Source organism: Gadus morhua, chromosome 14 (assembly GCF_902167405.1).
Source record: "Gadus morhua chromosome 14, gadMor3.0, whole genome shotgun sequence".
Lineage (NCBI taxonomy): Eukaryota > Metazoa > Chordata > Actinopteri > Gadiformes > Gadidae > Gadus > Gadus morhua.
The window spans coordinates 28,182,414-28,194,913 of NC_044061.1; the positions used below are offsets into that span (position 1 = coordinate 28,182,414).

Genomic DNA, 12,500 nt, shown 5'->3' on the forward strand with positions numbered 1-12,500 from the left:
ATAATTATTCTTTATCAATTTATAAGAATCATTATTTTGTCTTCTCCTGTAATTTTGAGGTTTTAATTTTTACCCTTGGTTAGGTCCTGCGTTTTATGAGCAATTAATTACAATAAAATGATAATAATTTATTATGCGTTGAAGGGTAAAAGTTAACAATGCGCCTGAGCGTCAGGTGAGAACAATGCGCTCGTGGAGATCAGGTACTAGGGAGACGTCCTCCTCCGAGGCTCTGAGGCTCGCTGGGCCTCTTCGCTTTGATTGGTGTAAACACTCGATATGTTACTGCTTTGTAACGTGACGACAGAGTTGATAATTGGGTTCAACAGGTACCACAAAATATCCAATATTTAATGTCAAGAGTCATATTGTAGCGTTAGTGGTTCTATGTTAAGACGCCTAATATATAGGCATACTAGTAACAGCATCAATAAATATTAATAATTTTCCCCAGAATTATGGTGGTAGAAATACAATATAAACATCACATGGGTAATGTGAATAATTGAATATTTGAATTTAATATAACCAATGCTTTGGTTGTCTCTTTGACCACCATGCTTTTGGTGGTCAAATGTATAAATGGTGAAAATGTTTCGGATACATTTTGATCATAGATTGATAGATGGGTGTCACGCCGACCCAAACGACTCTCCGGCCGACCTACACGACTGATGCCCGACCCAGACCCAGTTGTCTATTGCAGACCCAGGTATCTGAGTGTCGACCAAGGCGTCAGACCCAGGCTTCTGACTGCCCAGGCGTTTGACCGCAGACCAGGGAGACTGACGTGGGGATGGTCCAGACGCCGCCGGTCAGAGCCGCTCCTCATGAGCCTCACAACATTTGCTGAAAAGCAAAGCTTTAAAAATGGAAATGCGTTTTTTTTGTTATCTAATAAAACAACATTAATCACAGAAAACATGTCGGGGGAGGGAAATCTGTGTTCAATAATCCCTACAACTCCAGATTAGAGATGCGTGGATCTTGGACGGCTCGCTGAATAACACGTGGTCCGCGCTGGTTGAGCTGTCATGTTGTCCTTGTTCTGATGGAACAACACGGCGGTGAGGTCGTTAGCCGGCTGCTCCGCGTGGCGCAGGACGGGAACATCATGTCCTCCTGTCGGACACCAGACCTGCCAGGTGGTTCTCTGCTGCTCCTACTGCCGCTTTGTGGTTTATCTCTGCTCTGGGACCCTCTTGGCTGACGGGGTCGGCCCCTCCAGTCTGATTGGTTCAACCCCGGCCGGGTTCTAGGGATATTGTCTTATCTCCGACTCGAACTAGAACCCACCTCAAACCCCACCCAACCACCCCTCCACCACCACCCCCACTAAACCCTCCGACCCCATCGGCAGACCCACAACTCCAGCCCCAACTGCCCCTCCACCACACCCACCCACCCCACCACCTCCCCCACCCCTCCATCCCCACCCCAGCCCCACTCACTCCTCCACCCCTCTGACAGCTCCCTGACAGACCGGGGAAACAAACAATCAAACTAACTGTGATCGCTCCCCTTTCCTAAGGTCTTCCCGGACGGAGTAAACACCAAATGGAAGCCGAGCTGAGCTCCTCCAACTCCTCCACCCGCTCCACCCGGCATGGAGGCCCAGCAGACACACCAGTGACCTTCACGGCAACGTGAGCACTGAGCAGAACCAGGACAACAGGAACCCCCTGGTCCTCTGAGAGAGAGCTGTCCGTCTGCAGAGAGAGAGACACCAGGGACGGGGAGAGAGAGAGAGCGAGAGAGAGAGAGAGAGAGAGGGAGAGAAAGAGAGAGAGAGAGAGAGAGAGAGAGAGAGAGAGACAACCAACTCTCTGCCCATCAGAAGAAGCAGCGCTCTGCAGAAGATGGTGGGTGAGTCGCGGCGCTGGTCGTGGCGGCTGCTGGCCATGTGGATGCCCGTGCTGCTGCTGTGGATTACTTGTTTTCCCCCAATGGCGCCCGGCGTGGCGGGGACGTCTGGAGGCGTGCGGACTGGGAGCCACGTGATGCCCGGCCGTCTTGGCGACGGACGAGCATTACTGAGCCGGGCCAAGAGAGGCTGGGTGTGGAACCAAATGTTTGTGCTGGAGGAATTCTCTGGACCCGATCCCATCCTGGTTGGCAGGGTGAGTGCCGCGATCCTCAGCCTTATACTAAGCTTATCGTGTGGAAACATTAAGTCAGCCGTATGAACGCGCTGGGTCTATCCACCCTCCGCTGTGGTTGGGGTGGGATCTGTGTGTGTGTGTGTGTATGTGTATTTTTGTGTGTATGTGTGTGTGTGTGTGTGTGTGTGTGTGTGTGTGTGTGTGTGTGTGTGTGTGTGTGTGTGTGTGTGTGTCTGTATGTGTATTTGTGTGTGTGGGTGTGCGTGTGTGTGTGTTTGTTTGTGTGTGAACGCGTGTGTGTGTGTGGGTGTGTGCATTTGTGTGTGTGTCTACTGTGTGTGTGTGTGTGTGTGTGTGTCGGTGCCTGGATGTGTGTATATGCGTGCATTTGTGTGTGTGTGCGTGTGTGTGTGCATGTGTGGGTGTGTGTGCGGGAGTGTGTGCGTGTGAGTGTGTGTGTGCGTGTGCGTTTGCACTTTTTTTTTTTGGGGCTTGCCCATCATGAAATGCTGATATATGACCGTTAAAACCCTTTTTCCTAAACCTCCGCCCAAATATGACCTCTCTTCCTCCTCCTTCTCTACTGCGGCATCGCTTCGTCCCCCTCCAAACGCTCTGAACCTCTCGGCGTGGATGGTCTCCTGTCTGTGTTTCCTTCCTCCCTCCCCCTACAGACAGAAGGGTACAGACAGTACAGACAGTGGGGTACAGAAATTGGGGTACAGACAGTGGGGTACAGTCAGTGGGGTACAGACAGTGGGGTACAGACAGTGGGGTACAGACAGTGGGGTACTGACAGTGGGGTACAGACAGTGGGGTACAGACAGTGGGGTACAGACAGTGGGGTACAGACATTACAGACAGTGGGGTACAGACAGTGGGGTACAGACATTACAGACAGTGGGGTACAGTCAGTGGGGTACAGACAGTATAGACAGTGGGGTACAGACAGTACAGACAGTGGGGTACAGACAGTACAGACAGTACAGACAGTGGGGTACAGACAGTACAGACAGTGGGGTACATACAGTACAGACAGCGGGGTACAGACAGTGGGGTACAGACATTGGGGAACAGACAGCGGGGTACAGACAGTACAGACAGTACAGACAGCGGGGAACAGACAGGGGTCTGATGACCTCATGGTTTCAGAGAGCAGGAAAGTCTCTGCGTACGTTATCACCGTCCTTTCCTGAATCGCCACCGTACCCTCCTCCCCCTAGCCCGGGACTCTCATGTTTATAGTAAACAACAACAACAACCCAATGAGCCCGTGCTGGTGAACAGGGGTTTGAATCCCCCGAGGACAACCTCTATCTCTCCCCTCCCCCCCCCCCCTATCAACGGGTACATCCGTTATACTCTCGCTGCCTCCTGGGATTCCTATCCTGTGTTTTCCAAACACTGTATGAACCCAACAACACCGTTAAGCGATGCATTAATATTTTAAGTCAATTAGACGTTCTCCGTGGCTGCCGCCGCGGCTTCCTGTCAGACCGCCAGACGGCCCGCTGCTGTGTGTGATCGCCGTGTAGCTTCGCCGTGTGCGTTTGCTGTGTACGTTGGCTGTGTGTGTGCGCTGTGGTTATTAGCGGTGTGCGTTTGCGTAGTGCGTTCGCTGTGTGCGTCCGTAGCGTGCGTTTGCGGTGTGCATTCACGGTGTGCGTTCGCGGTGTGCGTTCTCGTGTGCTGGTGTCACCTTAGGCCGTTTCCCAAAGCAGTGAGGTGACGGTGTGTAGTTGGTATTCTGTGGCAGGCCGCTCATCTCCAGGGCAGAGTAATTGCTTAATGCAACACGATTGACTGGAGTGCCATGTCACAGGGAGGGGAGAGATGCTCATCTGGTCGCAGCGCAGTGTGTGTGTCGGACACCGAGGGTTTGGAAGAGGCGCTGAGAGGAAGGGTCGTGACCACCGCAAGGTTAAGTGCTCTGGACAGAGGCTGGCCAAGGAAAGATAACGCCACGTTGGACGAGATGGCCCAGTGTTCATTGGAGTCTCTCTCTTTATCGCTCTCTTTCTCTTTGTCTCTCCTTCTCTCTTCCCCTTCCCCACTTAATTAAAAAATGAATGAATGAGTGTGTGGGAGGGGGTGGTTTGATTGAAATGCGCCTGGCAGATCTCCGGCTGTGAGAGTGTGATTCCCGTCTCTTCCCTCTCGCTGTCTCCTTGAGGTGGGAGGAAAGTGCGATGGCGTCGGTGGGCCGATTATCTAGGATCCCCAGGCCGTCGCTGGAGCCATTCCATTCTATGGCTTTTATAGCTCAATACCGTGTAGTTTAATTATACATGCCTCTCCTGTCTTATCTCTGCACCACCTCTCTCACACCAGACATCAGAGAGGGAGAGAGCAGAGAGAGAGAGAGATAGAGAGAGAGAGAGAGAGAGAGAGAGAGAGAGAGAGAGAGAGAGAGAGAGAGAGAGAGAGAGAGAGAGAGAGGAAGAGAGAGAGAGAGAGAGAGAGAGAGAGAGAGAGAGAGAGAGAGAGAGAGAGAGAGAGAGAGAGAGAGAGAGAGAGGGGGGGTAGGAGAGAGAGAGAGAGAGAGAGAGAGAGAGAGAGAGAGAGAGAGAGAGAGAGAGAGAGAGAGAGAGAGAGAGAGGAAATAGAGTGGCAGAGAGAGAGAGAGGGAGACAGAGGATACATAGAGAGAGAGGGAGAGAGAGGGAAATAGAGAGGCAGAGAGAGAGAGGGAAATAGAGAGGCAGAGAGAGAGAGGGTGAGACAGAGGATACATAGAGAGAGAGAGAGAGGGAAATAGAGAGGCAGAGAGAGCGAGACTACAGATTACAGGGAGAGAAACAGGACATGGATGGTGGGCGCAGAGAGAGACAGACCATGTTTCTGTCTCTAAAAGTCTGTTAGCATACAAGGCGCTGGGGCTGTCAAGGGGGTGACAAGGGGGTGGTGGTGGGGGTGTATGGTAGTGGTTGTAATGATGGTGGTGGTGGTAATGATGGTGGTGATGGTGGTGGTGGTGGTGTAGGTGGTGCTGATGGTGGTGTGGTGATGTAGTTAGTGCTGATTTTGATGGTTGTGGTGTAGGTGGTGTTGATGGTGGTGGGGGTGGTGATGGAGGTGGTGGAGGCGGTGGTGCTGCTGGTTATGGTGATGGTGGTAGTGGTGTATGGTTTTAGAGATGGTGGTGCTGGTGGTGGTAATGATGGTTGTAATGATGGGGGTGTAGGTGGTGAGGGTTCTTGTGGGGTAGTGTTGATGCCGGAGGCTGTGGTGGAGGTGGTGGTGGTGGTGGTGGTGGTGGTGGTTTTGGTGGTGGTGGTGGTGATGGTGGTGGTGGTGGGGGTGGGGGTTGTGGTGGTGGTGGCGGTGGGGGTTGTGGTGGTGGTGGTGGTGATGGTGGTGGTGGTGGGGGTTGTGGTGGTAATGTATGGTGGTGGTGGTGGTGGTGGTGGCGGTGGTGGTGGCGGTGGTGGTGATGGTGGTGGTGGTGGTGGTGGTGATGGTGGTGGTGGTGGTGGTGGTGGTGATGGTGGTGGTGGTGGGGGTTGTGGTGGTAATGTATGGTGGTGGTGGTGGTGGTGGTGGTGGTGGTGGTGGTGGCGGGGGTGGTGGCGGGGGTTGTGGTGGCGGTTGTGGTGATGGCGGTGGTGGTGGCGGTGGTGGTGGCGGTGGTGGTGTTGCTGGTGGTGGTGGTGGTGGTAATGATGGTGGTAATGATGGTTGTAATGATGGGTGTGATGGTGGTTGTAATGATGGGTGTGATGGTGGTTGTGGTTCTTGTGGGGGTAGTGTTGGTGGTGGGGATGGTGATGTCGGAGGTGGTGGTGGTGGTGGTGATGGTGGTGATGGTGTGGATGGTGGTGGTGGTGGTGGTGGTGTGGGTGGAGGTTATTGTGGTATCTGAGTGAGAGGTGTGGCCATAACCTGGGACAGCAGCTTGCCCCCCACCCCCACCCTCACCTCTGCCCTCACCCCTGCCCTCACCCCTGCCCTCACCCCCACCCTCACCCCCTCCCTCAAATCTCCCCTCCCCCTGCTCTCACCCCCTCCATCCACGCCGACAGCAGGGAGGGGGAAGGCGGGGGAAGGGCGTGGGAGGGCGGGGGAAGGGCGGGGGGGAGAGAGGGAGTGAGGGTGGAGGAGCGGGCGTACCTGTTAGAGCAGAGCCAGAGAGACAGCTGTGAAAGCCTGTCGCTCCGCTGTAGCCTCAGAAAACGACACGCTGCGTTGGAACGGATCGGAGGATTAGGGACTCAGGCCTGGAGGGCGAGCGGGGGTCTGTGCAGCCGTCACGACGGAGCCGTGAGGAGCGGGCGGGGGGCCGGGGGACAGGGAACCCCTGAGGGGTGTTGTTCTTACAGGCAGGCCGTCGGACTCAGGGTGTTTATGCTGCTGAGATACCTGCTTTCAGAGACAAAGCTCAATATTGTGCGCACATTATTATGTTGCCTTTAGCTATACATAGATTGAGTACACGCACACAGGTGCATACCTGCATGAGTCACATGTACGCTACGGTGGTGCTGTCATAACACCATGTTTATTTCAGTAAGCCCCGGTACTCGGAGTGGTTTATCGCTGCCAGGAGGATCTTTGTTCCTCGCCGCTCCCCTCCTCTCAGTCATCGGATGGTGAATAAGAAACAGATTCGCTGGATCAAAACAACAACAACCAAACAGAAATAACATTACAAAACGAACACGGCACACAATTTGTCGTGGAAATGCAGGATGTTGGCTTTGAAGACGGAGCTGATAGCGAGCTGGGTTGGAGGTGCACTGGAGAATATCAAAGCCTCGTGACACAGCTCCCTCTCCACCCGGCTATCGCTTAGCCGTGTTGTTCTCTCCAAGTGATGCTGATGGAACGGCTCGACAGCCTTGAAGTGGAAATCCATAGAAAGATCTCATCTTTTTATCCAAAACTTTTATGTCCTACAGTATTATGTGTGTGTGTTTTCCGAACAAAGAGAATGGATAATCCACTCATTAATATTCATCAAGTCAGAATAAACCATAAGATTGTAGGGACTGACAGCAACACAGGAGGGGAAAAGACAGCTTTGATTATATATTCTGCAGAGAGGAATGGATGCATCATGTGAGTGTGTGTGCGAACGGGATGGAAGGGAAACATTTAGAGCAGCTGCACGCCGGGCCAGAGGAGGACTCGGTGTGAGGGTAGAGGAAGTGTTAGCAGGGCCGCCGAGCTGCCAGATGCAGGGGCGATATTCTCCAGTATTACTGACGGTGCCTCTGTTTCAACAGAATCCCAGAACCAACAGCGTCGGTTGCATAATCCATATCTCAAACATGTAAAAACTCCTCTGCAATCTGTACCTTCGGCTGTCTTTACGACTCGATGGATTTATATATAAAGGTACGGATAAGAATTGTATTTTCCAAACCCAAATGCACTTGTACACTCACATGTACTGGTGTACTGTTTCACAAATCAATGTGATAAAACTAAATTTAGTTTGGATCTGAGGTCAAAACAATTATAAGCACCTCTTACATGTGAGCGCCTCTAAAATCAATCAGGCGACCATTAACGATCCCAAAGTGTGTGTGTGGGCAGAGAGGACGGAGGGGGGCGGTGGGGGGCGGCGGCGCCTGTTAACGCGACGATGGCCATCCTCTGAACAGTGGGCAGCCACTACGGGACCGCAGTATGAAGTCTTATCTGCGTTCATTGCGTTCCGGGCTCTGGTTCTCTCTCCTCCTCGACGGAAACATGCAGTCTATAAATACTGATGTCGTTTACTACTGCTCCAGTGCCATGCACTACCCTCCTCCCTGTCTCTCTCCCTCTCTATCTCCCTCTCCCTCCCTCTCAACCTGACTCTTGCCCTCCCTCTCTCTCTCCCTTACTCCCTCTTTCTCCCTCTCTCTCTCTCTCTCTCTCTCTCTCTCTCTCTCTCTCTCTCTCTCTCTCTCTCTCTCTCTCTCTCTCTCTCTCTCTCTCTCTCTCTCTCTCTCTCTCTCTCGCTCACCCTCTGACACATAGTTGTATTCCTGGCTCTTTTGATCTCATGTGTGCGTTTGTCTGCGAGTGTGTTTGGTTGAGTGTGTGTGTGTGTGTGTGTGTGGTTGAGTACGTGTGTGGTTGATTGTGTGTCTGTGAGTGTTTGTCTGTGAGTGTGTGGTTGTGAGTAGCCGTGTGTGTGGTGATTAAGGGGACCCTCCCCTGTAAGCCCCCCTCCAGGGTGACATTGTTAACGTGTGCTTCGGCTACCGGCAACAGGGTGTGCTGCTAGGAGGCTGTGTTGTTTAAACACACACACACACACACACACACACACACACACACACACACACACACACACACACACACACACACACAAACACACACACACACACACACACACACACACACACACACACACACACACACACACACACACACACACACACACACACACACACACACACACACACACACACACAAATGCACACTTACAGGCACCCTAACAGGTGGAGGAGCTTTGAGGCTTGTACTCGCTCCTCCTCCTCCTCCTCTCTGGAGAAGAGGAGGAGGAGCGTTGAGGCTGTTTCCTGCAGGAGGAGGAGCAGGGGTTCCTCTGAGGACCGTAGTGGGCCCTCTGTTTGGTTGGGGCTCTGTGGTGATTGATGGACAGCACCCGAGTGTTAATGAGGTTATTAGACAAATTACTGTCAGTGATTGATCGCTACGGTGAGATGGAAATTATAAATGGCGTCTTGGGAATAATAAGGCTGGAAATGTAGCCCAAACTGAACCACATTCAGGTTGTGTTGACTTAGTGTACGTGTGTTTGTGTTTGTGTGAGAGTCTGAGTTTGGGAGCTCAAGGGTACCAGCGCTTGGTTGTGGGGGAAATCCTTTAGTTGGCTCCCACTGGGGGAGGCTCTTGGTGGAGGCTGTGTTGTTGTGGAGACCTTCCAAATATTCCCTTGTCTCACGGTCTCCAGTCTGACCTGAGCTCCTTTGCACATCAGGCCCAGGAAGGTTCGATTAAAGTTTGATTAAATAAAACATGTATTCCACATTGTCTTCTCCGTCCCTCCCTATCTCTGCCTCCCTCTCTCTTCCTCTCTCTGCTTCTCTCTCTGCCTCCCTCTCTCCCCCTCTCTTTCCCTCCCTCTCCCTCTCTCTCGCTCTGCCTCTCCCTCTCCCCCTCTCTGTCCCTCTCTCTGCCTCCCTCTCTCTCCCCACTCTCTGTGGTCGGTTCCCGGCTCACCTTTTCATGTCTATAGTACATCACCGATGGCACAAGGGCTTTTAAAGATAACAGCCCCAGACCACAACCACTCTGCTCCATGCAGGGCACAGCCTCTCTTTCTCTGTCTCTCTCCCTCTTTCTCTCTGTGTCCTCCTCTTTTCCTCTCTCTCTCTTTCTCTTTCTGTCTCTATCAAAGTTCATTCTCCCCTCCAGACTCTCTCTCTCTGTAGCCTCAGTGTGTCCTGTTGTGTGTAGGACAACACTGTAGTTTGTCTTGGTGTGTGTCTCAGTGATTCCTGGTGTGTCAGTGTCCTGGTGTGTGTCAGTGTGTCCTGGTGTTTGTCAGTGTGTCCTGGTGTTTGTCAGTGTGTCCTGGTGAGTCTCAGTGTCCTGGTGTGTGTCAGTGTGTCCTGGTGTGTGTCAGTGTGTCCTGGTGTGTCTTGGTGGTAAACAGAGGTGCAGCAGGGCTCTGATGGAGCTGTGGCATCACATCAGTGTTTCCCTCAAAGGTTTTGACAGTTGTCTCTGGCCGTGGTTGTCAGTGCTGTCCTGCTTTCCATGCTGGGCCTCATGGTGCGTGTGTATGTCTGTGTGTGCGTTTCTATGTGTGTGTGTGTGATTGTGAGTGCGCCGTCTATGAGTGTGTATGTGCGTTTGTGCGTTTGCTTACAGTAACACAAATCACTGAAGGGTTATGGTCTGAAATGACACAGAAAGGGTAGAAGCTGAGTGCATTTCAGCAGCAGTGCAGCAGTCTGCAACCTGTTTACAGCCTGTAAACAGCCTGTAAACAGCCTGGGAAACACGGAGCATATCAATACGCACACTGGGAGGTTGATGATGTGTTTCAAGGGTGTATTCATACATAATTACTGGAGAACAATTTCATTCATTCACATAAAGCACAAGGTATTTCTCTTTGAAAATGTAGATGAATAGAAGGGCTCAGCCTCGATCAGTGACTCTTCACTTGCTTTTGATTATTCTCTTTCTTCATTCTGTATTCGAGCCGTCTCCCGTCCAAACCTTTTGTTTCTATTTCCCCCGCCATAACCTTTGCCTTGTGCCGGGGGCGCGGCTGTCTGCTCCGCTCAGTGTCCGACCCCACCCCCCCTCTGCTCTCTAAACCGGCCATCCCAGCCCTCTCAAAGAGCCGGATCCCGTGTTAATAATGGAGAGTGAGACAACAGCCCCCCCCAGCCCCCAGCCTCCAGCCTCCAGCCCCCAGCCCCCAGCCTCCAGCCTACCGCCCCCAGCCCCCCCAGCCCCCAGCCCCCAGCCCCCAGCCCCCAGCCTCCAGCCTCCAGCCTCCCACCCCCAGCCTCCAGCCCCAATCCCCCAGCCCCCAGCCTCCAACCTTTATAGCCCCCAGCCTCCAGCCCCAAGCCTTTATAGCCCCCAGCCTCGTGCTTCCAGCCTCCAGTCCCCAGCCTTTATAGCCCCCAGCCTCCAGCTTCCAACCCCCAACCCCACCCGTCATTATGCGTGTGTTCATGAGGGGGGCTCCCAGGGGCCGCCTCATGTCCCTGCTCTACCCTCTGGGACCAACGAGGACGGCCCCTTAATGACTCCGCCCTGAACGCTCGCCACGTGGTAAGCCTGCCCTGGTGAGGGAGCATCGGCCGGGTAGCCCAAGTGTGTCTGTGTGTGTGTGCGTCTTTGTTTGCGTCTGTGTGTGTGGGTGTGTGTGGGTGTTTCAGGGGGCATTGGAAAAGCTATAAAGGGTTTTCCCTCTTCTATCTCTTTCTCTCGCTCTCTCTCTCTTTGTCGTTTCCATTATCTTCTTTGTTGTCGCCTGCAACCTCTAGAAATGGGTTTGCTTTGTCCTCATTCCCTCTGCCCTTTCTCTCTCTCACTCTTCTCTCTCTCACTCTCTCTCTGTCTCCCTCTCTCTCTCTCTCTCTCTCTCTCTCTCTCTCTCTCTCTCTCTCTCTCTCTCTCTCTCTCTCTCTCTCTCTCTCCCTCTCCCTCTCTCTCTCTCTCTCTCTCTCTCTCTCTCCCTCTCTCTCTCTCTCTCTCTCTCTCTCCCCCTCTCCCTCTCCCTCTCTCTCTCTCTCTCTCTCTCTCTCTCTCTCTCTCTCTCTCTGTCTCTCTCTCTCTCTCTCTCTCTCTCTCTCTCTCTCTCTCTCTCTCTCTCTCTCTCTCTCTCTCTCTCTCTCTCTCTCTCTCTCTCTCTCTCTCTCTCTCTCTCTCTCTCTGTCTTTCTTTCTCCCTCCCTCACTCTCCCCTGCCTCTCTTTCTCTGGTTAGAGTGGGCGTGGCTCTGGACAGATCCTGCCCAGGTGAAAGCCATCGATGGTCTAATAATCAGGCACCTTGACTCCATTTTGAATTGATGAGTTGATGGAATACGAGGAGAAGAGGAAGAGTTTGACCTCAAACGACGCAACTCTCAGTCTTCCACTGCTGAACAGGTTCAGTCAGAGGATTCAGCCTCAATTGGATGAGATTTAATTCTGAAGCGCTTAAAATCACATGCAAATCAACACGCCTTCAATGATGCCTGAATAATTCCTGAATTTGAACGTAAAATATTGGCTTAGACACCGGGTGGGAGAGCAGGGAGGAGTGAGGACCTTGTGACGCGCGCGTCGGGGTGGGGGGGGGGGTAGGCTGCGTGGTGACACGGGGGTCTGGCCCCCGGCCCGAGCCGTGAACACGTGGTCGCCTCTGCGGCTCTTAAGCGCTAAATGAGCTTCTGATTATTCAGATCAAAACATTATCATTATCGGAGACCTGCTAATTGGCCCTGCGTGGGAAAGATGGGGGGGGGGGGCGTGAAGGAGTGTGTGTGAGTGTGTGTGTGTGTGTATTTCAGTTTGTGTGTGTCTTTGAGTTTGTGAGTGTGTGTGTTTGAGTTTGTTAGTGATTTAGTTTGTGTGTGTTTGAGTGATAATTGTTGGGTGTGTGTGTTTGAGTTTGTATGTGTGTGTGTGAGTGTGTGAGTGAGTATGTGTGTGTGTGTGTGTGTGTGTGTGTGTGTGTGTGTGTGTGTGTGTGTGTGTGTGTGTGTGTGTGTGTGTGTGTGTGTGTGTGTGTGTGTGTGTGTGTGTGTGTGTTGGGGAGGATAACAGCACACACGCTAGCTCCCCAGTGAATGTGTGAGTGTGTGAAAGAGTGTGTGTGTGTGGTGTTTGTGTGTGTTGTGTGTGTGTATTAGTATGTGTGTGTCTGTGGTGTGAGTGAATGTGTGTATGGGGGGCCGTAACCCGCTCCCCAGTGAGAGTGTGTGTGTCGG

General features: G+C 52.7%; 1 protein-coding gene across 1 annotated transcript in view; it reads left to right on the plus strand.

Moving 5' to 3' along the window:
* Positions 1–12,500, plus strand: part of cdh8 (cadherin 8) — a gene marked incomplete at its 3' end in the record, with an annotated part of 76,364 nt that overhangs the window by 1,205 nt on the left and 62,659 nt on the right. Inside the window, 1 exon segment of the mRNA XM_030378081.1 lies at positions 1,532–2,120. Coding sequence (XP_030233941.1) covers positions 1,860–2,120 — 261 coding nt within the window.